The sequence below is a fragment of the Quercus robur genome, chromosome 2, assembly GCF_932294415.1.
Source record: "Quercus robur chromosome 2, dhQueRobu3.1, whole genome shotgun sequence".
Lineage (NCBI taxonomy): Eukaryota > Viridiplantae > Streptophyta > Magnoliopsida > Fagales > Fagaceae > Quercus > Quercus robur.
In genome coordinates this window covers 2,258,313-2,283,006 of record NC_065535.1, presented here as the reverse complement: position 1 = coordinate 2,283,006, position 24,694 = coordinate 2,258,313, and the positions used below count along the sequence as shown (strand labels likewise).

General features: G+C 36.2%; 1 protein-coding gene across 7 annotated transcripts; it reads left to right on the top strand.

Annotated features, from left to right (window-relative positions):
- Nucleotides 1-2,644: 2,644 nt before the first annotated feature.
- On the top strand, nucleotides 2,645-17,754 carry LOC126709097 (F-box protein GID2-like). Of its 7 annotated transcripts, none has more exons than XM_050409235.1 (5): nucleotides 3,763-3,994; nucleotides 4,108-4,597; nucleotides 4,990-5,057; nucleotides 5,728-5,788; nucleotides 17,383-17,754. In XM_050409235.1, the coding sequence occupies exons 1-3, from the start codon at nucleotides 3,935-3,937 to the stop codon at nucleotides 4,998-5,000; spliced, it is 561 nt and encodes a 186-aa protein (XP_050265192.1). In that variant the 5' UTR covers nucleotides 3,763-3,934; the 3' UTR covers nucleotides 5,001-5,057; nucleotides 5,728-5,788; nucleotides 17,383-17,754. The 7 variants fall into 7 exon arrangements, with proteins under 7 accessions (XP_050265145.1, XP_050265163.1, XP_050265154.1 ...); XM_050409219.1 differs by lacking the exon at nucleotides 17,383-17,754 and adding an exon at nucleotides 14,266-14,598; XM_050409227.1 differs by lacking the exon at nucleotides 5,728-5,788.
- Nucleotides 17,755-24,694: the final 6,940 nt, after the last annotated feature.

Here is a 24,694-nt window from a genome sequence, read left to right as displayed (position 1 = left end):
TCGGACGCTGTCCAAGGATCCTTGTGTCCTTCCCTCTCTCCACTTTTTTCAGGGAGAGATCCCCCTTTCCTTTCTGGGGAGTTCTTCCTTTTATATCCACGTTTTTTCTCTTCCTTGAAGTTCACGTGTAAGCCTCACCCTTTTTTCGGGGTGTAGACCTGTCCTGTCAACCCATACTCCAGTATGGTTTGGTGTCGCTGGGAAAGTTACAGGATATGGTCTCAGAGCGTGGACTTGTCAGATACAGTGCTTGGTATTATGATGTTGGTAGCTTTTTCCCTTACCCTGCTCCTGAACTCAGTTTCTCCCTTTCCTCAGGTATTTCATAAGGTGCCGAGCAGGAGGTTGTCCTCGGCAATGGCTATTCCTCGGCGTGGGCCGTAGCCCTTGGGCTCCCATGCAGAACGGGCCTGGGCCGCGAATTCACTAGCCCCACAAATAGAATGAATGAAAAAAAAGAAAAAAAGAAAGAGAGTTGATTCAACATAACGTAACACTGTCAATTTTTTGTTTTCCTCTCTTTTTTTGGTTTAAATTATATCATTAGGTACTTCTTTTAGATAGATACAATTGTTATAGTTGTAAATGAAATACTACTTTCTTTCATTAATTAATTAATTAATTAATTATTATTATTATTATTATTTTTTTTTTTTTTGAGGAACAACCCCAAACATGGAAGAAAATTTTATTAAAGAGGCATGTCTTTAACAACAAGGCTGAAAATGTTTGGCAGAACAACCTCCGACCAAACTCTTAAAGGAAAAGAGGACCTAGCATCCCTAGTTAGAACATGGGCAACATGGTTGCCTTGCCGCCTTATATGGATGATTGAGTAGGATTGAAAATAACCCCTTATAGACATAAAGTCTTTTACAAGATGACCAGCCAGCGCATTTGACTCCGCCCCTGACTGCAAGCTCTTCACAATGAGTTCAACATCGCCTTCAAAGCACACTTGACGAAAGCCAAGATCCTGAGCAAAGAGAGCAGCTCTTCGGGTTGCTAGCATCTCAAGGATCTTCACTAAAGCTGGCATCATTACCCTTTTAGACAGGGCAGCCAAGACTCAGCCATCACTGTTGCGAAGGACCACCCCAATACTAGCTTCTTGGTCAGCCCCGAACACTGCCTTGTCAAAATTGGCTTTCACTATGTCCACTGGGGGTGGCTACCACCACCCCGGTCCAGACCTTTCCTTTGGTTTCTATTGCTGTTTTCCATGCTGGAATTCAACCAACAGGACCGAAGCTGATTGAGCCAGCTTTGAGGTTGGCAAGGCTGGTTCATTTGTTCTCATTTTGTTTCTTTGAATCCACGTTAGCCAGGCCGTCATAGCAAACTCTTATAGATTTTTCCTTTCGGCCTTGATAATACTAACCAGGTCGCACAAAAAACCAATGCTCTGGGATTTTGACCACACATCTGCAAAGGATGGTAACCATACCACACGGACCTGCTCACAGTCCCATATAGCATGGAGTGTGTTTTCCTCCCTACAACCACATAGCTCGCACACAGGATTGTCCAGCATTTTCCTTTTTTTTTTTTTTTTTTTTTTTTTTTTTTTTTTTTTTTTTTTTTCAGGTTTACCTTGGTTGGGAGGGCATCCGAACAAGCACGCTAGAGGAACACCTTAACCTTGCTCGGGACTTTCAAGCCCCAAATGCACTTCCAAATTTTTTTTACTTTATCAAAACTAGAGCACGATGGCAAGGCAGTCAGCTCTGCCTCACATAGCAGGTGATAGCCCGTTTTTACAGAATAGGAACCTGACCCGCATCTTGTCTATGTAATGCAGTGCTCTTGGTCTGTGACACACAGAGGGATGCCCTTGATCCTGTGTGCTTCAAATGGTAGGAAGAGAGCATCAACAACCTACTCTTCCCATCCATTACCCCCTGGAGTCAACAAGTTTGCAACAACCCAATTTGAGGCCTCCTCCTTCTTCGGAGATATAATGCAAGCCGAGTCCCCCCTAGGCATCCATCTATCATCGTAAATGTTTATTTTCATACCGTTCCTAACTCTCCAAAGCAAACTCGATTGGACAAGAGTTCCAGCCTTCACAATACTACGCTAAGCATACGATCTCGAAGATACCTGTGCATCAAAAACTGAACCACTTGAGAAATATTTCTCACTAAAGACCCGATAGAAGAGAGATGAGTGATCCACCAATAATCTCCACACTTGCTTGGTGAGCATAGCCTCATTAAATTTTTCCAAATCCTTAAAACCTATACCTCCCAACACCTTTTGGTTTGCATAGTGTTTTCCAATTTTTCTAGTGGATCTTATGTTGGTCCCCCGTTGGCCCCACCAAAATTTCCTAATCATCATCTCAATATCATTCAATAGTCCGGAAGGAAGTTTGAAACAACTCATCGCAACTCATCGCAAAAGTAGGTATAGCTTGATTTGGTATATAATATATCTATTTTTAAAATCTACAAATTTATTAAAATTTCTGTAATTTGGTGAAGTCATGTGGCGCAAACACGGTGTCTAAACCTAACTTTTATCATATATAATATAATATAATATGATTTTGGCATGGGTGAATGTTCACAAATCATAAAATTTTTATCATTTTTTATTATTATTCTCTCTCCTCTCTGACTTTAATTTCTCTCTTCCCCGTTACTTTTCTTTATCACAACCTCTCCTCTCACTCTCTTCCTCTCTAACCCAGCTGCCTCTCATCCCTTCATCACTCACTCTCATTTTCACTCTCACTTTCACTCTAGCCTCTCTTCCTCTCTCTAGAATACGCTGCTAAACCACCAAACCACCGGCCTCTCCTCCACCTTGCCGCCACCTCATTGGGCTGTAGATCACACAAACAAAACCTAGAAATCACCAGCCTCTCCTACACATGCGTTGCCACACGATCAGCCTTATCCTCACCCTCCGTCGTCACCAACAACGGTGGGATTGATTGGTTTTCTGGGTTTTATTTTTCTGGATTTCTGGTTTTATTTTTCTGGGTTTCATTTTTCTGGGTCTTCTGCGTTTTAGGCTGCGTTTGAATCGGCTTCAAACCAATTTCAGAAATCAATTTCCGGAAAATGCATGCGTTTGGCTGTCACGGAAAATGTTATTTTCCGGAAAATGATTTCCTGTTGACCGAAATTTTCAGTTTGACCACGGAAATGAATTTCTGCCTTCATTTTCACTTCAAAGGATTTCCGGAAAAAGAGAGAGAGAGAGAGAAAGAGAGCGCGCGCGCGCGAGAGGAGAAGACCAGTCCGAGCTCCAGTCCGCGCCGATCTCCAGTCCACGCGCGCGAGAGGATAAGAGCAGTCCGACGACGGCGATCGACGCTTCGTGAGATCGCGCCATCGATCGCGATCTCGCGAAGCGTCGATCGCGATCTCGCCTTTGCGAGATCGCGTCGGATCGAGATCGCGATCGACGGCGCGATCTCGCGAAGCGTCGTTCGCGAGATCGCGGCGCCGTCGATCGCGATCTCGCCTTCGCGAGATCGCGATCTCGCGAACGCGATCGGGTTTTCTGGATGTGTTTTCTGGGTTGTGGCTTGTGTCTGGATTTGTGTTTTCCTTTCTTCTTTTCCAAATACTATAAAATATTTTCCACAAAATTTTTTGAAATGCAACCAAACACACATAAATATTTTCCTTTTCCAGAAATTAGCATTTCCGGAAAATATGTATTTTTCAGAAAACGTTTTACGGCAACCAAACACAGCCTTATTTTGTGGGTTGATTGGGTGGGATTGATTGTGATGGTGGTTGGGTTGTGGTAGTCCAGTGGTGGTGGTTGGGTTGTGTTGTTTTAGCCACTCACAATGGTAGGTCTTGGGTAATTTTTCAAATTTTCGAGGGCATTTCTGTACTTTAAATTTAAGTGAGCTAGTATCTGGCCTGTCATTCTTATGCAGGTGTCAAGTTTTAATTGGCCATGAAACAACATGCTGACTTGGAGTCTAGAAACAACTGCTACCAAAGGCTGTGTCCTAGTCGTGCCAAAGGTTGTCTCCTAGTATAATTCGGAAACTCACATGTTTATTTAGCTATGGGCTAATTTTGAGACCAAGGAGCCCTAATCCCTATTTCTTTTACCTTCTTTTTCTTTCTTTCTCAGTGCTCTCAATTTGAATCAGTCCAGTGGATGAATTCGTGTGGTCGTGGGCTAGTTGAGAGTGAAGAACAGGACGAGAACAAGAAGATGAAGTTGATTGTAGTCGAGGAACAAGAACAAGAAGAGGGAAGTGAAAGTAGAACTGGGTTTGTGGATTTGGACCCAGATACGCTTCTCAACGTGTTGAAGCGCGTGGATGCGGATGCGGTTACGTTAGGACGAGCGGCGTGTGTGAACAAGCTGTGGCGCAAGGTGGCTGGGGACGACCAACTCTGGGAGCCCATCGTTACAAGGCACTTTCTTCGCTCGGGCGGGTATGGGCGCTTCGATGTGTTCAGAAAAGAGGTCCCCAAGTTTGGTGGCTTCTGTCGATTCCACAGTTTGCGTCTCTGGCCTCTATCAAAGCCCCCACCATCGGATTTTTTTTCGATCAATCCAACGGTCCTCAAAATCCAGCCCTTTTCAGACATTGCTTCAACGAGCTCAAAGATGGGTAAGGGGACCATCGGTAATATAACATGGTATCAGGGCAGGAGTTCCTGAGTTAACTCCTGAGTTCGAGCACTGTATTACTTATTATTATCCCATAAATGTTTTTAATTTTGCCTTTTCAGCATTGGATTTCCCTTTCTTTTTTTTTTTTTTTTTTTTTTTTTGGGTTTGCGGGTTTTGTTTGGGTTATTGATTGTTATTGCCATTTTTGTTTCAGTTAATGAAATGGTTTGTGGCTCTCCTTGGGAGAATGCTGCAGATGCTATCCTCTGCCATATTATTACTATTATTCTAATTCTCTGGGCCAGCCCAGCTCAATATCAACTATTTGGAATATAGGAATGTTGATTGCTAATTTATTTGTTTGCTTTGCTTTTTTATTTTGGTGTACAGTCACAAGGTAATCAAGAGAGGATGCATAACGAATAATGAATGAGAGTCTGAGGTATCAGATCGGAAGGGTAGGTACCACCTATTGTTATATTCTTTAATCAATGTTTCATTAATATTCCTTGTTTATATATTGCCTCATAAATATAAGTCAGGATATCTATGTAGTGTGTTCAATATATATGTTGGAAAAAAAATTGCTTGCTGATGCTTCCCTTTCTACCGGTGTGTGCTGACCTATTGATAAAAACATGGTGTGTGTTTAGCTTCTCATCTTTCAACTGAGATGACTGTATTATATTGTTTTTGCTTAAACCATATCTGTATGTGTACTAGAAAACAATGGTAGCATATGCTTGCATGTGATCTTGCTTTTGTGTGTGTTTGTGTGGTGTGTGCACTTAGAGCCCGTTTGGATAGGCTGTTTACAAATCCTTAATGCGCGTATTAGACAAAATGTGATTTGCCAAATCGTTTGGCTCCACAAAATCAGCATGTTTGCGTTTTCAAAATCCAGAATTTTCACTTTTGCAAAACACTGTGAAGCTTTGCTTTTTCAGAAACGCAGATGCGCTAACCGCTATTTTTTTTCTTCAGAAAATCAAAATAGTGCCAATAGGATAAGAAATAGTGCCAATGCGATAGGAAATACCAGCTTTATCCCTTCCCCCATGTATATCTCCTCCTTTATTTTCTCAGTTAGTCTATACTCCATGTATATCTGCTACTCTGTTCTTTCAGTCTCCACGGGCTCTCAATTCTCTGTTCCTACTTCTGCTTCGTTCTTCATCTTGCTTGCCAGGTAACAATTCTCCGTTCCTCTTCTGCTGAATTTATGTTATAGATTTGGGCTTTTTACTAGTGGGTTACATGATTTTTTGAATTTGAAATCAAAATTTTAGAACTTATTTTGGTTGAGAGATTTGTTGCTGCTGCTGTTTTTGTTTCTTCATGGGTTGTAGATTTATTTGGGTTTTTGGCTGCTTTTGAGACCTGCCCATTTTGGGTTTTGATTATAATTATTCCTTTATATTTGTAGACACATAGATATCATTGGAATCAGACTCCCGTGTTTTGTTTTTGGTGGGTTGGGAATAAATGGATGAAGGAGTTTTCTTTATTATGTTTCTCATTCAAGAATCATGATTGTGTTTATGGGCTTTTGATAAAAATTCAATTTTTAACATTCTTTAGTGATAAAAAGCTTAATGGGTATTGTAAATGCACTTCCGGTATAATGTTTGTCTATCCTCTCTATGCGAGGTGGCTCTTTGAGTTTGACAGATTTTGGAATCTATTTATGTGTGCTGCTGGGGAGTTGAGGGTTAGATATGTCTATCTCTATGTGCTTGTAGTGGGCATAGTTCTGATAACAAAGGGGAAAAGAGCAAAAATACTATTTATTGAAACTAACAATTTGCTGTTATGGAGAAAATTTGGAATGATAAAGAATTTTACTTGTGGTCTTTACCAAGAAGTCTGCTATCATGTTTGTCAGCTTTTATATGACCAGATATTGGATACATCTTTTACATGAACCATATATTTCAATACACGTATATGAACCATATATTTTAGCTGAGTTTGTAGAGTTGCACACTTGCACTTGCCCTTGGAAATGGGTGTTTTTCCAATATTTCGACTTTCATGGCTTTTAGACAGAGGGATTTTATTGTTAAATTTAAAAATTTGCAAGACCAAAATCAAACCTTTTAAAAATTGAGGGACCAAAAATGCAATTTACCCTCAACACTAAATAGTGGTAGTATAATTATAGTTCTTGAAGCAAACAAAGGCAACAAATATAAACCTACAGTTGATATTGCTCAAATTTGAGCTTCACCAAACTTTACAAAGTGCAGTGTTAGAACCTTGATGACAATGCACTGGTCTATTTCTTTTTAGCTTCATTTTACTCTAATACACAAAAAATGCATAATCATCTTGCTCATTTAAGCATCAATGAAAAACCAAAAAAAAAAAAAATGATACACATACATACACCTCTGGGAACAAAAGCAAAAGCACTACAAACAGCCATAACGTTGTTTGTAGTGTATGTAGGCTTTTACATTGCTTTTATTATGCTTAAGCATTGCTGAAGATGGCATATTTGAAATGCTGGAGCTATTTGAAAGTATTGAGTTTGTTTTTGTAGATACTACCGAGTTTTCACTTGTTACTTACAAAAGCTTCTGTTCCGACTACTATAATTGTTTTTCTGTTGTGTACATGAGCTGCCATATCTCAATTTGACATCTTGATGTTGAAATTGGATTCCAGATCAGAGTGGTTGTGTCCTATAGGAAGTTTAGCTTTTATTTGAGAGTTTAGACTAATTTAAGCCTTAATTTGATTCTCTCTTTTTTACATTATTTTGTCCATAATGTTTTGTGCATTAATCTCAAGCTGAAGATCTGGTTTTATGTACTAGACTTAATGCCAAGTATCTTGGGGGCAGTGGCTGTATGTGGTATAATCTTTGTGTGAGTGAAAATGCAGGTACTTTGGAGACTATTAGGATGTGTATCTCAGTTAATCAAGTTGTTGTTGTAGTAAATTCTTCTTGAAGTGAACTTGCCATGTTTTTTAATGATGTGGTTTTCCTAATCCCTCATAATAGCTTGGAAGAGTAAGCTCCCTTCTGCTTGGTTGGGCTCATAATGGCTCCTTGATTGGGTTGGCCTGGGCCCAATATCTAGCACAATTTATAACGCTTGATTTTGTGCTGGAAACTAACGAAAGAGAGTATCCCATTATTGTGGGGTTTTCGCTTTTTTTGGCATTCAATTTCTTTCTAAGTATGTTACAACCCAATAAGTTTGATGGTGTTTGTGATATGCACTATCCTATGCTTGAAAATGTGCTTCATAATTGTTTGTTTACGAGACATCTTACTATTAATGAAATGAGTCATAATTTTCATAGTTTTCAATTCACAAAGAGCTTTCCAAACTTTAGAATTAATTGCAGATTGGATTATCAATGTTTTGAAATTCTATCAATACACTCTGTTTCTCATAAGGTAAGCTAAGTTTTTGCTCATACTATTTTGGATTCCAGTTTTTGCTCATACTGTTTTGGAATCCAAGAGTCCTGTTGCCTCACCTTGTTATTTTCACCATATTGGATTGTGTACAAGTATTAGAGGGAGAAAGAGAGAGGAAACATACCAATAATCGCTGTCCAAATTTTTAATAGTTTGGTTACTAGGTTCTAGGAACCCAAGTGGAAATCAGACCCCCAGGGTACCAACAAGGCGTCTTTCCATTTCTTTGTGCCATATGAGTATCATTTGAGCTGGTTAGTGGAAGGTTGTATAGAGGGAGATTTTATTGTGGATTGGTAAATTACACACGCATCCAATAACCTTGAACCTATGATCTCACTCTTTATCCCCTTTTTTATTGGAGGAGGGAGTGCATTCGAGTTAGAGCTTTTTTCTAATACAACTAACTGGAATTAAAAATTATTACAAATTTCTAGATGTGGCCTTTAAGCTTTCCATCATAATTGATGCGATTCATTGCATTTTGCATAATAGTTGAACTCCATTAGTTTTGTTTTCAGCATTTTGTGAGCCTTCTCTGTTTTGAATTTAGCATTTCGTGAACCTGCTCCGTTTTGTTTTTCTCACTTGCACATTATCTTACTAAGATTTAGATAATATATGGCCAGGTGCTCTACAGATGTAGCTTTGTGCAGCCTTCCTAAGCTTTATATTCACTGGTAATAGCTTTGTAGCCAAACAAGTTAATAAGCTTTGGATCCATATGTCATAAATTAAACTTGATGATAATTAGCTCTGCTTATTTTTTTTTAGTAATTATTTTAATATAATTATTTTCCTAATCATTTTAATATCATCCTCTTGAAGGTTTTTTTTTTTCCTTTTTCAATTTTAAATTATATAAATTTCTCTCCACGAATTCCAACAACAACATCATTATTGTTATTAAATTATTTTCAATAATAATTTAAAAAAACACTAATTAAAGGAAAAATGACAAAATAGCCTTAACAAAATAGTTAAGTTCTTTTTTGGAATTTACACTCAAAACAGCCATTTTTAAAACAGTTTATCCAAACGCTTAATGTAACTTTAAAAATTAAAAATGCATATTTTCACATTTTTACCAAGTGCTTATCTGTGGTTTTTAAAATGATGTTTTCAAAACACACGTTTTAGAAACACTCGTTTTTAAAACGCACCTTTGTGAACAGCCTATTCAAATGGGCCCTTATTCCTTTTGGCCTTAATTGCATTTATCAATTTTGCTTGCCAGGGGCCTTGCAGCTCAGTGCCATTGCTTGGTCCCCTTTATGAGGAGAACTAGGGTTCAAATCCCCCTCCCCCACTTGTTACATTGAATCATCAACCCAAAAAAAAAAAAAAAAAAAAAAAAAAAAAAAAAATCCATTTTGCTTGTCCTTATACCTTATCTATTTGTGTATTAGGAAAACTAGGTAGCATATACTTGTATGTGATCTTGCTTGGGGTGTCATGCCATTGCAATATGTGGCATATATTTAGTCCTCTTAATTGGATGAAGTTTCATTGGTGTTTGTTATTCTTTTCGCTGTGATCATTATGATTCCTTCCTTATAACATTTTTGAAATATGGCAATGAGACTCAGACACTTACTAAAAAGAAAGAAATCTTGCAATGAGAGGTTCCTGTATTGAAGGTTATGCTTTTGGAGCTCTTATATTTCTGATAATCTATTTGATGCTCCTTACAAAAAGAAAAGAATCTTTTCCTTTGTGTTACTACATCACTCTTTTATGGGGCTGCAATGTTCATTTCTGTGTTATATTTAAGCAAAATTCTTATCAAATGTTCCTTTTTGTCAAATTGAGCTTGATATCACAATGGCATTAGCGAATCTTGCATGGATCTTTCTTGTCAAGATTTGATAGCAGTATAAGTGTTTTATATTACATTTGCCAGTTTATAAAAAAACTAGAATAGAATGGATTGAGCAGATCATAAAAGAATTTAGTGGAATTGAAAGGAATATGGTTTATTTTCTCTAGTGTGCTTGGGAGTTTACAAAAAAAGGAATAGAAAGGAGAGAAATATATACATTTACTATTATATCATTCTTTTATTTGTCTTCTCTCAAAATAGGGATAAAGTCAATACCGTACCACCATTTCATTAAAGGAATGAGTGTTCTACTCACTTTTGGAAAGAATGCTTAGGAGGGATGGAATGAGCTCTCTCCTAACTGTTCATTTGCACGAAATTCCATAAATAAGCGAATATATGGAATATTCCATGATAATTACTTTCAATCCATTGTATTAGATTCCTTTCCTGCTCCCAAACAAGCTGCTAATGGTATTCTGGTTTTCATTAATGATGAAATGCTTCTCTAAATGTGCGTTGTTATCTTAATATCTCATTGTCTCTACTCTCTAGTGGATTCTAGGACAGCAATGAGTGTTTTTTGGTCAGTGGGTTTACATCCTGATGCATCCGTTGCAGCAGTGCTTTGTATGTTGTTTACATAGGTGACACTTGAGCAGGCACCACACCTCCTGTTTGGGGTTAGGATCTGATTACAAGCAGTGTTGTGATAAAAAGTGATCTGGTATGGGGGAGGATGTAACTTTTGGTTTCTGTTTTGTTGTGACTTGTGATAGAATTAAATTTTTTGTGCTTTTATTGAGATGTTATGTAGATTCTGTGTGCTTCAATCTGCTTTAGGTGAATGTCTTCATAATTCTAAGCTCTCTAATTGATGATTTTATTTGTCTTTGATCCACTCTCTCTCTCTCATCTGGTTTATTATGCTACAATTCTTTTTTGATGCTCTTCACAATGGATGAAATCTATCTCTGTGCTAAATGCTTTCTGCTTAAGCACCACCTTGATTGTCACTGAGCCAGAATACAATTTTTACTGGCATCACAGTGAATCCTGTCATCTGTCAATTTCTCCAATTCAGGTTCTGGGTAAATGTACCTAATCCTCAATACTCACATATACACATGAGCAGGAGCATGCAGGCACATCATTCATACACACATCTATGTAGATGCTTCTAAGCTCTGACAGTCCCATTTGATTTTGACTTACCAAAGACCAAAAAAAAAAGGTCCTGACTATAATGGGAAGAAGGGGAGTAGGTAGTCTCTCCTTGCAAACTGACCTTCGTGTTAGTTATAGGATGCGAATTGATGCAAGATCTTGCTTCATGTTTGTGCTGAAAGGATCATGTCAGGTTGGTATTCACTATTCATCATATCTCCAGGGGCTATGATAGTATGATGTCTCATCATGTAAATCATGTCTTACCTTAGACCTCACCTTTTTTCAAATATGTTTAGTTTGTAGCTTTCTTTCCTTTGGTATTTTGATAATAGTTTATAATCATGGACAATATGTGTCTGTTCTCAGCTTGTTGTCTTACCTGTGCCCCTCCCTGTCTTGGCATGGAGTTGCGCACCATCTGCTGTTTGCACCTTTTTCCTCCTTGTTGCTTGTTGGTATTCCAGAACAGATTTATTGTCTATGTGGATGTTATGATTTATCTTTTAATTAGTGAAATGGTTTGTGTATTTCCCTGTCATCCAAGTGGTATATGCCTCAACGATTAGCTTGTTTGCATTTTTGACTTTGTAAAACTTGGTCTTTCTCTTACATGATGCTCACTTCTTGAACATTCATTTGTCCGAGTATAACTGGATGTAAAACATGGGTTTTACTTTTTGCATTAAATACAATTCTCTTCACATGCTACTGAAATGAGGTATTTTTGCTATGTGTTTCCCCTTAGTATTGCTACTTTTTAGTTTCCTATGTCTAGTATCAATCACACTGTTAACCCGTGTGAATAATAGAACACTTTCAATTAGGCACCAGGAATACATAGCCTACATCTTTAAGTTAAAACCACCACCAAAGGTAGCCCACAGCTTTAAATAAAATCACCACTAAAGGTGAGGTTTGACATTCTAAAGATTGAGGACGAGGCTCCTGATTTCCCCAGTTCCTCAAGTTTAGGTGACTCCCTGCTATGAGGAAACCCAACACCTAGTTGATGCTCTCGCTAGAAGAGGAACCAAGCAAACTGCTGATTTTTTGTTTACTACCATAACAACAGAATTTGCTATAATATATATATATATATATATTATGTTTCTTTTTGTTGCTTTGAATATAATCCGTACTTGCGGTTGAAGGTAATATATACATAAGATACATAGGATACATAGGATAAAGGGATCAGCGTTCCAAATGGTGTGGAAAGAAAACGGCAGCCATGTGATAAGTGACAACGATGCCCAGCATTCATTACCCTCTAATTATAACATCCTCCCACATCACATCAATGTTATTGTTGCGCCGTATACTTACGGCGCATTGGGAACTGTAACGGCTGAACCACAACCAGAACCAGAATATTTAACGGACGTTTCTGTTCCGTTACTATTTTACTACTCACACCATCTACTACCTTCTTTGTCTGCATCGTGGCAGGCAACTTTGTATTTCCTCGTGTAAACCCGGAGAAAGTATAATATGTTTCCGTAATACCAACTCAGCCTCAGATTTGGTGTTTCATACCCAATAAATGATTGACATTTGTCCAAAAAAGCAACCTCAGGTTACTCCAACCCAAATAAAAAGACAATCTTACCCTTGAAAAATTTTCAAACCCCTCCAACTATTATTCTCTACCTCTCCTCCTTCCTCTTTCAAATTTAATTCCCAAAATGAAACCCAGATATTTTTTGAACCCCTGCCACTTACTCGCTCACTCTCTCGTTCATCCCTTTCAATTCTAATTCCAGAAATCAAACATTACTCTCTTTCATACCCAAACTCCCTTCCATCCACAATTGCCTCTTCCATTTTCTCGTTGCCACAGTGCTCTTCCCCCACCTATGGCGTGAGTTCTCACAGTCACTACCAAGCATCACCAGTCCAACGAGACTGGCCTTTATATCCTCTGAAAATCACCTTTACTCTTTTTCTAGCATCACCGGTGGTTTGGAGAACCCAGGCCATTTTCTCACTCGCCGATTCCGAAGCCCAACCACCCAAAAGGGTAATTTTTCCTTTCTATCTGTTTCGTTTCAGTACATTTTCACATCTTCTTTTCCATTTTCTTCTTATTTTTTTACAACTACAGATGGGTTTTTCACTTATCACAATTTTATTTAAAAAAAAAAAAAACAAAAGGAAAGGAGCATTTTAGTGTGGAAAGAAGATAGATAGGAATACTAGAACCTGAAACATGTTGTATATTTGATATCTTGAACAAGATATTTATATTTTTGATATATATCCCCAGCTTTAATGAAACATGGAGTTGAAAAAACTCATTAGGATATTGAAACTGATCTGTATCTCTTTGAATTTGGCATTGTTGCTGGTGATGCTCACTACACAGCTAGTGCGATTTTTTTTCATTAATGTTTTCATTGGTGGATAGGATTTTCCTTTTAGTGAATTTATGCATTTCATTTAGTAAAAGTTTGGACTTTAATTATTCCCAAATTTAGTGGATGAATAATTGTTCTCTTTCTTTGAATTTGTTTTTGATACCATCGGATTTATTGGAAATTTGTAGTAGCTACACTTGTTCTCTATATTAGATATGAATGAGTTGCCCTGTTCTCCCCTAGTGAAGCTTGTGTTTTAATTTCATTTGGCGATGTGGAGTCAGTGTCGTAGGTCCCAATAGTTTGGCAAGTATGTTCTTTTGTTCTTCCCTAATAAGCTTTATTCATGACAAAATGAAAAACTTATTTGAAACGGCCAAGTTGTAAGCTTCTGTTGTACATTAGTTAGCCATATAGGTTGATTAAGTGTATTAAGTACTGTATGGATTATTAGTTATCATGCACCCAAATGAGAATTTTTAGTTTTGAAAGCAGATGACTTACCTTGTAGTTGTCATCCTGGATGATATATATTATTATGTTATCTCATGTTCATGCTAACAATACCTTTTTGTGTCATAATGTTTTTAGCACTAAACGCTTTATTTTTTTTTTTGGGTAAACTGCATTTGTTATACTAAACTATATTCAAAGTAAACCCTTTCTCCCCAAAAAAAATTCAGGGTTGCACAGATTGAAATTTCTAACACTGAAATTTACATGAGATTGAGTGTTCTCAAGATGTATATGACTTCTCATTCCTTTAAAAAAAAAAAAAAAAAGAATTCTCAAGATTCAAGTGGGTTTCTAAGTGTTTTTGACTGTCTGAAATTTTTTGCTAATGTTAGTTGCAACTAATTCTGTCTTTTTTTTTTTCCCAGCTATGATGCAGACAGATGGTTTTGAATATTTAAAGGAAAATTGTCCTACTATCTTGATTGAAATCTTGGAGTATGTGGCTAGAGTTGGTGAACTCTTTGTCATTCAACACGATGTGGAAGTGAAGCTTAAAAATATATTTTTTATAACCAAACACCTGAAAATTTTTTCTAGATTATTTTTATGAATGCAACTAAACACTTGAAAATAGTTTATCTTCTAGAAAATGTTTTCCAGTGAATCAAACACAACATTTGTACAAATTTTTGTGGATCTAAACTTGTTGTACTAGTTTTCTTAATGAGCAGTGCCACATGCACCAAATTTTTTCACAATTCACTCCCCTCTTACAAGCTTTCTTAATAATTTTTTTATTTTTTTATCATTAATTTGTAAACCGTGTAAACTCTAGTTAAAGATCCATTTGGGTACATCTTTGAATTACAGAGACTCAGACCAATCTTTGTCCTTCTTCTACTTCTTTCTTCTTCCTTTCCCGGTAAACTCCTCTTTCATTCTTTCAAGGTCACGGTCAAATCACCTCCCTCCACAAGCATCTTCTTCTTCTTTTTCCTCTCATGGTCAAATCATTTATCCATCACAAGCACCAATCTTCACCACAAGAATCATAAGAATCAAAACCCACAAGCACGGACTCCGTTGACCCACAAGCATCGATCTCTGCCACTAGCGCCGATCCACAAGCATCAAAACCCATTCCTGTCGACCCATAAGCACGATTCTCCGCCACCAACATTGATTCACAAGCATATAGACCCATTTTCGTCGACCCACAAACTCTGATCTAGCGCCACTATCACCGATCCACAAGCGACCAACACTAGCACCGATTTGTCTCTCTGTAGGTTTGTCCGCATGGTTGTGTTTGTGTGTAGGTGTGTTTGTGTAGCTTTGTGTTGATTTGTCTGTGTGGATGTGTTTGTGTGTATCTAAGGAAAAAGACGATATGGAGAGGAGAAGTTAGTTTGTTTTGCACGAAGAAGAGAGAAAAAAAAAGAGCAAAATGTGAAATTAATAAAATAATGGTATACACAAACTATAGTAACCGTGCATATAGTAACTGTAGCAAATGTGTAAATATACGTAGTTTTAGAAGGATTGATGTGGAAGATTTTTGGGATAAAATGTGTAAAATTTGTTGCTTTTTGTATTTTGCAAAGTTTTATGTTCACTGATGTGAATGCTTAGATAGGTATTTTTGTTGACAACATGGTTTGAATAGTGCACATCAACACATTATTTGCTAAGTTAGTTTGCAAACATCCAAATTCTGCAAAAATTAATCTCAAGGGGAGTCAAGTGGTTCCCAAGGTTCAATGAGGTTTTGGATTCAAAACTACTTTGATCCAAATGCTTCATTTCCAAAGCTATCTCGGTTCATTTTTATCCCCTTGAGTTGATAAGATAAGAGTGCATATAATTTTTTAAGAAAAAATTTGAGTTAGAGGCATAAATTGCTTATGAACTCATTATGAGTGTCGATTGGCACTTTAATTCTCCTAGGATTTTAGATTTCCTTCCTTTTCTTGATTTTTGATAAGTTTTGGGGTGATTACAAGTTCATATAATGCTAAGAGATAATTTTAAATTTTAATTAACCATCTTATTTTTTAAGATAATCAATCAATTATTGAAAAACCTAATTATTTATTAGGATCATCCACTGCAATTATGTACATTTTTGTATTAAGCTTGGACCAATGAGATTTTAACACGTAATTATTATAATTAATTCTTTAAAGAGTCCTTCATTATTAATCATCCATAATCGAATGCAGTTAGCTCTAGGTTTCAAGAACATGTGTTATTCGTATAATCGCATGTGATTAACTCTAGGTTTCAAGAACATTTGTTATTCGTTTAAACTTGAGGTGGCTTGATTTTAAGATTTGGTGGTCACATTTTCACGTTCAATGTGTCATTTTGATAGTCAAGATTTATAATTTTCTTATGCTCTTGTTTATCTAATAATCAAAATGGCAATTTTGCCCTTATGTTGTGAAATTAAGTTTGGTTTTAGGTAAATGATGGTTGCAAAATAAGGTGTCTATAGGATCTTACATCAATCATTTTGTAAATCAAAAACGAAACACAGTTAAATAAACATGAATCACACTCACTACAACTGTTTCCATATGTTCCAACAATCACCATGACCATAACAACTTTTGTATGAGTAAACGAGAATTATGTTGTTATCAAACACCTGTATTTAGCCTCAAACAAAAAACTTGGGTTCTTGAGAGAGAGAGAGAGAGAGAGAGAGAGAGGGGGGGGGGGGGGGGTTAAACAAATATGTGAAATCAGCATCGTGGAAATTGAAAGTGAGTCCGCCTTTTCCTAGCTTCATTTGATTCTGCATCACTGCATGTCACCAAATAAGTCTTGCCACAGTTTGTTACTGGAATAAAGGAAAAAAAAAAAAAAAAAGCACAACTAATAACCAACCCTTGGGGTGTTTTTGAATTCATATTGAAATTGTTTTATAGAGAAGTCGGTGTTTGTCTAACTCCGTAATTTTTTAAGTGCATTTACCATATCAGCAATGTGTGCATGATTGGGTTGGTTCAGATGTAAGGTATTTTTTAAAATTCAATTAATATAACTTTCTTGGCCCAAATTCAAAACCAACCCCATTTTATTTGTTAGGTTCTATATATATATATATATATATATGGATTTATTGGCAAACACATAAGCATAAACTTGTTTAGATATAATCATAGTGTCTATAGGTATGATTAAACAATACTCAAGGGTCTGTTTGGTTGTGTTGTTTAAACAACAATTTTCGTTGTTTAAACAACACAACACATAGCTTCACAACAATTTTTCACCCACACGTATTTCTACAACACTTAAACAACATTACTAGAACAACCTTACCAAACGGGTTCCAAGATGCTACCAAGGCAGTATACAAGAACATGAAGTTGCAGATTCAAGGAATCAGAATTTAACAATTTCGATTGATCGAAACTAAAGTTAAACCGATTGAAAGCCGATTTTCAAAATTTGTTTTTCAATGCATTAAGCCCAGTAAGTGATTAAGATTTCAGTCCAACTACACTTAGTATTCAAATGAAACCTTAATGCAGGTGTTCTAAGATTTGGAAGCTGCTCTTTTGAGATCTAAGAGGTTCTGTACCTTCTCTTTCAAGCCTCTACTGAAGATCACACACATATTCATTGAATCGGTGGAATCAAGTTCCTAACCTTCAGCTATCAAGTATACTAGAGATCTAAATTTTCAATGAGATTTTGAAGTGCATAGATTGAAGGTTCACATTGTAGCTGTTCACTGTAAAGGAAGATTGTGGGATTCAAATCTCAGTTTGATAACTGAAGTTAGATTTACTTCAAATTGTTATTCTTAATTGTAAATCTCCAGCTTATAGTGAAATTGTTACCTCGGGATTAATTAGGTCAAGTCCCCCCAAATTTTTGCTTTGGAATAAGTTGTTTTATAAGGTTTCCTAGGTCATCATATTGTGTCCTACTTAATTTTCTGCACTTGCATGATATGTGTGTTTGTTTGTTTAACCTAAGACTCTCATAATAGATCTAATTAAAAACTTGGCCTTAAAATTGGTTAAACACTAATAATCTATGAGGTCTAAACCATATACTATTCTTATTAGGGTTCGGGTTGGGTTGGATAGTCAAGTTGGAGTCATCTTGATTTGCCTAATAAAAATATTCAATTTTCATTCAACTATTTGAGCACATTATTTAATAAATAATTATCAAACTAACAACTTAAAATTAAATAAAAAAAATCCACACACACAGTATCAATTATGTGGGTTTGGTTTATATAAATATTTAAAAAAAAAAAATCAACATGCATTAATTTTTTTTTTTTTCATATTATACTATTATAAGGATCAAGGTGGAGGTTTAGATGCTGAGTACTGTTCAGATGTTAGAGATATATGATTGGCGATGGAAATAAACAAGGGTTTTGTTATGAAGGGAGATGATGAATGTGGCAGGTATTGTGTGAGAGGTCTTAGGAGGGGAATTAGGTCATACGAGAGAGACAGAGAGAGAGAGAGAGAGAGAATGCATCACAATTCACTAAGTGAAATTAAATTATTATATGCCAATTCTCTCCGTAGGATTCCATCTTAATTAACAGATTTTGCATTTCATGGACAAACTTTTCAATTACACATACTAATGTGTAGCTTTATGTATATATACGGGTATAATTAAAAATAATTTCAATTATATGATTCAAATTATATATATTTTTAAGAAGTTCAAATTATACCTGGTATTAGTTTACACTTTTTTTTTTTAAACTATACATTTTTAAAATATGTAATGGTTTCTCATTATTTATATATATATATATATATGATTTAAAATTTAATTATATTTAGATTCTTCGATTTTTGCACCCTATAATTCATTTATTTCAAAAATTAAATGGACACGTGACACATATTTGGACTCCAATTGAAATCCAATTTAGAATCTAATTGGATTTCAACTTGTCGATTTTTACACTCAATAATTTACTTAACACAAAAATTAAAAATTCAATAAAACATGTGATGCAAAATTGAGAATCTAATTAGATTTTATCTAAACTTTGGCTATTAATATATGTATAGATTATTATTATTAGCTAAGTTGGTACTTGGTAGCCATTTCATTGCAATCAATGAATGATAAAGTGCCATGTAAATGGGCCCTAAGTAGAAATCATGTTGAGTGCAAAATTCTTTTAGAAGCCAATATTGACGATGTAGCATTGCCAACTCTTAATATTAATATCCCAATTTTTTAAAATCCTCAAACAAAGTTTTGAAAACTTCATTAGTGTGATTTTCAGTTGCATCCAAAAGTATGGGTTTATCATATTGGTGAGTTGGTTAACGTGATAAAATCAACATATTAATTCCAATTACCTAAAATCTGGAAATCCGAAGTCCTCTTCTTTTTTTATTCTTCTTCTTCGAAAAGTTTAGAATATCACATTGTAACTTTCAACTTTTTTGGTTCATATTAATTCCTTCTTGAGTTAAATATTAATTTATGGTAATAAAGTGCAATTGTTTTGCCTACCATGATTTTTTTTTTTTTTTTTAATAAACCATGTTAATTGAAATTTTTTTTGGTTCATGCTTTGGCCCCCCTAGGTTCAAATCCTGGTTCCATCCCTGAAGGGAAGGTGAGGTAAGGTTCGAATCACAAACATGAGTTATCACAAAAGATATCATTACGATTATACAATTCCTTAAATAATGATACCATCTTCATTATTCACAAATCACATCAATCCAAGTCAATAATTATAGAAAAAGTTGTGAATTTTTTTTGAAACAACGAACTTATATAGAATAAATAAATAAAAAAAGCTAGCCTAGAGTTCATAAGAAAGTGACTTTTCCCTCCCCCACCAATAAGTAAATAACCTCTTCTTAAAAAATTTACATACAAATTTTTAATTTTTTTTAGAAGGAAATTACATGAAATTTAAAGTACTATGTTTGCCAGCACTTCCCTAAGATGTTTTTTTTTTTTTTTTTTTTTGAACTTTCCATTAAGGTAAAACTAGAAGAATAAAATTAGGTCACACCACCACCCCCATTGGCCCACATTTGTGTTTTATCTATAAGAGTAACTTTTGCACGGCAGCTATGAGGTCCAAAGAAGGGAAGAGTTATAATCAACGTTACATTTGTGGGTTTCAATTAGTTTAATTGGTTTTATAGTTAAATAAGAGATTTTGGGGTTCAATCTCGGTCTACATCCAAAACCAATTGGTGTCTTAGTCTAATGATAAAGAACAACCATCAAGAGCAAGCACCATTAGTTAAAACTCAAAATAAATGTCACATTCTCTCTTTACAACCTTCTCCAATAATAGTCCAATGATCCTTTTGTCCATGGAAGAAACACTAACATCAAGGACGGAGCTACATATGCCCCCCCCCCCCCCCCCCCAATATTTTTTTAAAAAATATTAGTATTGTGGGGCCCAATAGTTTGTGGGTTCGGCCCGCTCGCTTATGGGGAGTCCACAGACCCCAAACTGAAGGAGGCCAGGGCCCAAGCCCAAAAATATTAAGCCCAAAGGGGCCCGAAGATATGGCCGAGGACAGCTTAGTCCTCGGCAGACCCAAAGTCTCATTGATGAAAGTGGCATACAAGCAAACTTAAAAGATCAGAAAATATCTCGGGGAAATTGTCCTTAATACCCCTCATTGATATGACATTGCACCTAACAGAACCGGATTCTTAGGCTTTATTAACCATGCCCAACAATGCTGGGATGGGATTGACGGGACAAATATCAGTCCTGGAAAAACTGACCCTACACGTGGACGAGGGACAACAAACGTAGGCTAGTATAAAAGGAAAGGTAAACTAATTAGAAAGAGGCCCCCATCTCACTTCCTGGAAATTGTCCTTAATACCCCTCATTGATATGACATTGCACCTAACAGAACCGGATTCTTAGGCTTTATTAACCATGCCCAACAATGCTGGGATGGGATTGACGGGACAAATATCAGTCCTGGAAAAACTGACCCTACACGTGGACGAGGGACAACAAACGTAGGCTAGTATAAAAGGAAAGGTAAACTAATTAGGAAGAGGCCCCCATCTCACTTCCTGGAAAAAACTCCAGGAATGAGAATGCCCGGATAATATATGCGCTCCACCATGGAAAACCCATCGACGGGTAACCGGAGAAAAACACTAGTGCTCCTCGGACATGATCCGAGGAGTCCAATCCCTCAATTTATAAAGTTATTGGGCTTGGATATCCGGACTAAAGCCTTTTCTAGTCTAGGTTTATCTAAGGTCCGGCCTGTACTAACGCCCCGCGACCCAACGCTAGCCTTTCAAGCCCACTCTCTACAAATATTATTGTGGGGGATCTTTCACGCGCGAGCTCAATGTCGTTGTTGGGCCGTTTAAGAGTCGTGTCCCTACAAGTATATTAATAGGTACTAATTTTAACAATTTTGTTCAACAAAATTACACTTTCCCCCATTAACAAATAATTATTTCTATAATCTAATCTTTTATTTTATTATATATTTTTATATATTAACAATTTTATAGTAATAAAAAATTAATGCCATCAATTCTTTTAAGAGTAATATTATAGTCACAAATTTTTTACGTTTTTACAAACTATTGAGGTAGCAAATTTTTATTGGTTTACACAACTGCATCACTCTTTTACTTACCAATAACCTTTGACCACATTAGCAATGTTGAGGACTATTTTTTTGGCTCACGTGACATTACTTCATTGGCAACCCATGCCATATCAATATATTGCTGATTTTTTTGGGTAAATCTATTTAAAACCCAAAATAAACTCATATCTCATTCAACTACATGGATTAAGCTCACATGGCCCACGAGATCCTTAGTTCAAGAGGTGGATTCCTGGTCCACATTTCCTCTTCATCAATTGGGATCATAAGCCATGACATTATCAACATCAATATATGGATTGGGCTTAAGCAATGAATCAAAGCTTACAGCCCATATTACCTCTCTTACACTCATAGCAAGCGGCTTCTTCAACAAGAGCCCATATTTATACAAAATAACAACAAAACTCGAGGTACGTCATCTCATCTTTGGCTTATGACCCAAGCTCATAAGTCTCTTTGGGGAAACTTTGAGAGTCGTGGTTTGGAGGACCAAGAGGTATGTTTAGTAAAACTCCAGCAGTTTAAAGTTGATAAAAGAAACATGTTGCTTGACGTGTCTTCTCTAACTCCCTAAACTCTGACGAGTTCGTGTGTAGCGGGTAACATATAATAAACATCTCTTATCACATAACACTTTAAATGATAAAATTCCCCATTACTTTTTTCTTAACACTTAATATTCATCATGTGACAAATACTCAATATTTCCAGCCATCTAACTGTTGGGTAATTGTTCATTCAATCCCCAGCTGTTGCTATATAAATTTAGAAACTTCATTATATTATTCTACATAAATCTCATTACTTCTTTCAGCTAAAATCTAACTCAAACACATGGCCTAATCTGATTGGCTATCTTTAATCTCCAACTATATACAAAATATTCATGATATCTCTAATACTCAGTTGCTGTCTGCCACTATCAGACCATATATGTCTCTGCCAACTGCCAGAGCAAAGCATTAAATACTCTTTTTGCTCACCAATGAGACCTTGACCAAATCTCTAAAGCTTCCTTAGCCTTCAACCAATCCTTCTATTACTTGCTAGAAATGTGTTGTAATGGAACCTTGAACCAAAAACACAAACACCCGAAAATGAAACATTTCCAACTGAACCCCAGCAGTGCATTTAGCACTTGACACCTGGTTGGAAGTGATATCATCAACCATTTAATGCTAAAATCCCAGCAACCAACTGTTATACCCAAAATAGCAAGATATCCTTGAAAGAGATCTTACAATTTTCAGCCAAATCCATGAAATGACCTCCCCAGTAGTCTGAAATCACCCATCTGATCTCATTGGCTTCTACCTAAAGCAAACAGCTATCAATTGTCTCATGATAGTTGTCACACTTTTCCTGACAGCTGGGACAGCTTTTTCATGATAGTTATCACAGCTTTTCCTGATAGTTGGGACAGCCTTTTTCAGAACAACTATGATAGCTGACCTAGCAACATGAACATTACTGATTTTTCCACATTTCGCTAAAACTAAAGCCAACTATTGAAACTTTACTGATTTTTCCACATTTCGCTAAAACTAAAGCCAACTATTGAAACTATCTTTCTCTTGCTAAAATACCTTCATTTTCTGTTGCTTTTTCCCCAGCAGCTCTTATGCGAAACAATAAGAATACCTTAAAGCTAAACATACATTTTTTGGCCAAATCTTAAAATGGATTCTTTGAAGATTTATTGTTATTTGGGACAGATTTTGGTTGATATTATTTGCTAAAGTACCTCCTTTAAACTCAGTTAAATGGAACCCTTCATCAACACCTCAAAGGGGACACCAATGGAGGGGAACTCTCTGAAAAACTTCTCTATTCTCTCTCCCTCTAAGGATCTTCTTAAGCTCTCAATGAAGTTCTAAGCTTCTGAGTTTTTTAGTTTCCAGATTAGAAACTAAACTTTTTAGCCCTTAGCTCATAAATGCCTTCATAAACCTTCATATAATCCCAGCAGCTTTGCTAAACACACTACAATACTATTACTCTCATATACTCATTATCTCACTCTCCATATTCTAAAAATACATATATCTTGCTGCCCATATCTCTAAACATCTCTTTCTTCACATCTCTTACACAATCTCATACACGCTTACTACACCATTACATATAACACACCACAACTCTTCTAAGCTCCACTCTCATACTTTTTCACTCTGAAATTCTACTGTTTTGCTATCCGTAAACACATCTCTATACTCTTTTCTTACAAAATCTTTCCTCTTGGAAAGCAATCTCTACTATTCCTCCAGCAAAATTCCTAACAGTAAATCCCAGCAACATTGCTAAACACACTACAACACTATTGCTCCTCTTATACTCATTTTCTCACTCTCCATATTCAGAAAATACACCTATCTTACTGCTCATATCTCCAAATACCTAAACACATCTCCATACTCTTCTCTTACAAAATCTTTCCTTTTGGAAAGCAATCTCTACAACTTCTCCAGCGGTTATAATATCATATTTTTACTATCTTTAACCTCCATATCTCTCATATTTCCATATATCATACATATTACAAATACTACATCTCATAAAACATCTATATCTTTTACCATCTCCACACTTCTCAAGAGATATCAAACACTCATGCTAAAAGTCCTTCTCATGGAAGGCATGAACTTCTATTACTAAAGTCCTTCTCCTAGAAGGCACCAAGATCTCATATCAAAACCCTTCTCTTAGAATGCACAACTACTTCTTATAAAAGCCATTCTCTTAGAAATCAAAACTACTTCCTACATAAAACCCTTCTCTTAGAAAGCACAAATACTCCATGCAAAAGCCCTTCTCATGGAAGGCAACACTATTCAAAACTTCACAACAACTAAAAAAACATTGTCAAGGGGAAAACTCATTTAAGTACATGATAAGAAGGGTAAGCTTAACCAGCCCCTACACACAGCTGGATATACTCTCTCTCCCTCCAGTTGCACTCATTTTTCCCCCTCAATCTTGAAGTTATCATGGCAAACTGCCTCTCTACCGCTGGGGTCACTCTGTTGGGATAGTATCAACTCACAGAAGCTGTATAGCTGGGATTGCAAACCATCAGAGATAAGTGACCTTGCTTCCTTATCTTTAAATTTACATCATTAAGTACATGATTACTTTACTTTTGAATAAATACTATATTTAAACTACTATTACAACTACTGATCAAAGCTATTATATCAAACACATATTATATATTTATTCG

Excerpts from the sequence above, each read along its gene's own strand:
- LOC126709097 (XM_050409188.1), top strand. The coding sequence starts at position 3,935 with ATGCTGACTTGGAGTCTAGAAACAACTGCTACCAAAGGCTGTGTCCTA. Across the intron at positions 3,995-4,107 it reads GTGTCCTAGTCGTGCCAAAG|TGCTCTCAATTTGAATCAGT; the intron begins GTTGTCTCCTAG and ends TTTCTTTCTCAG.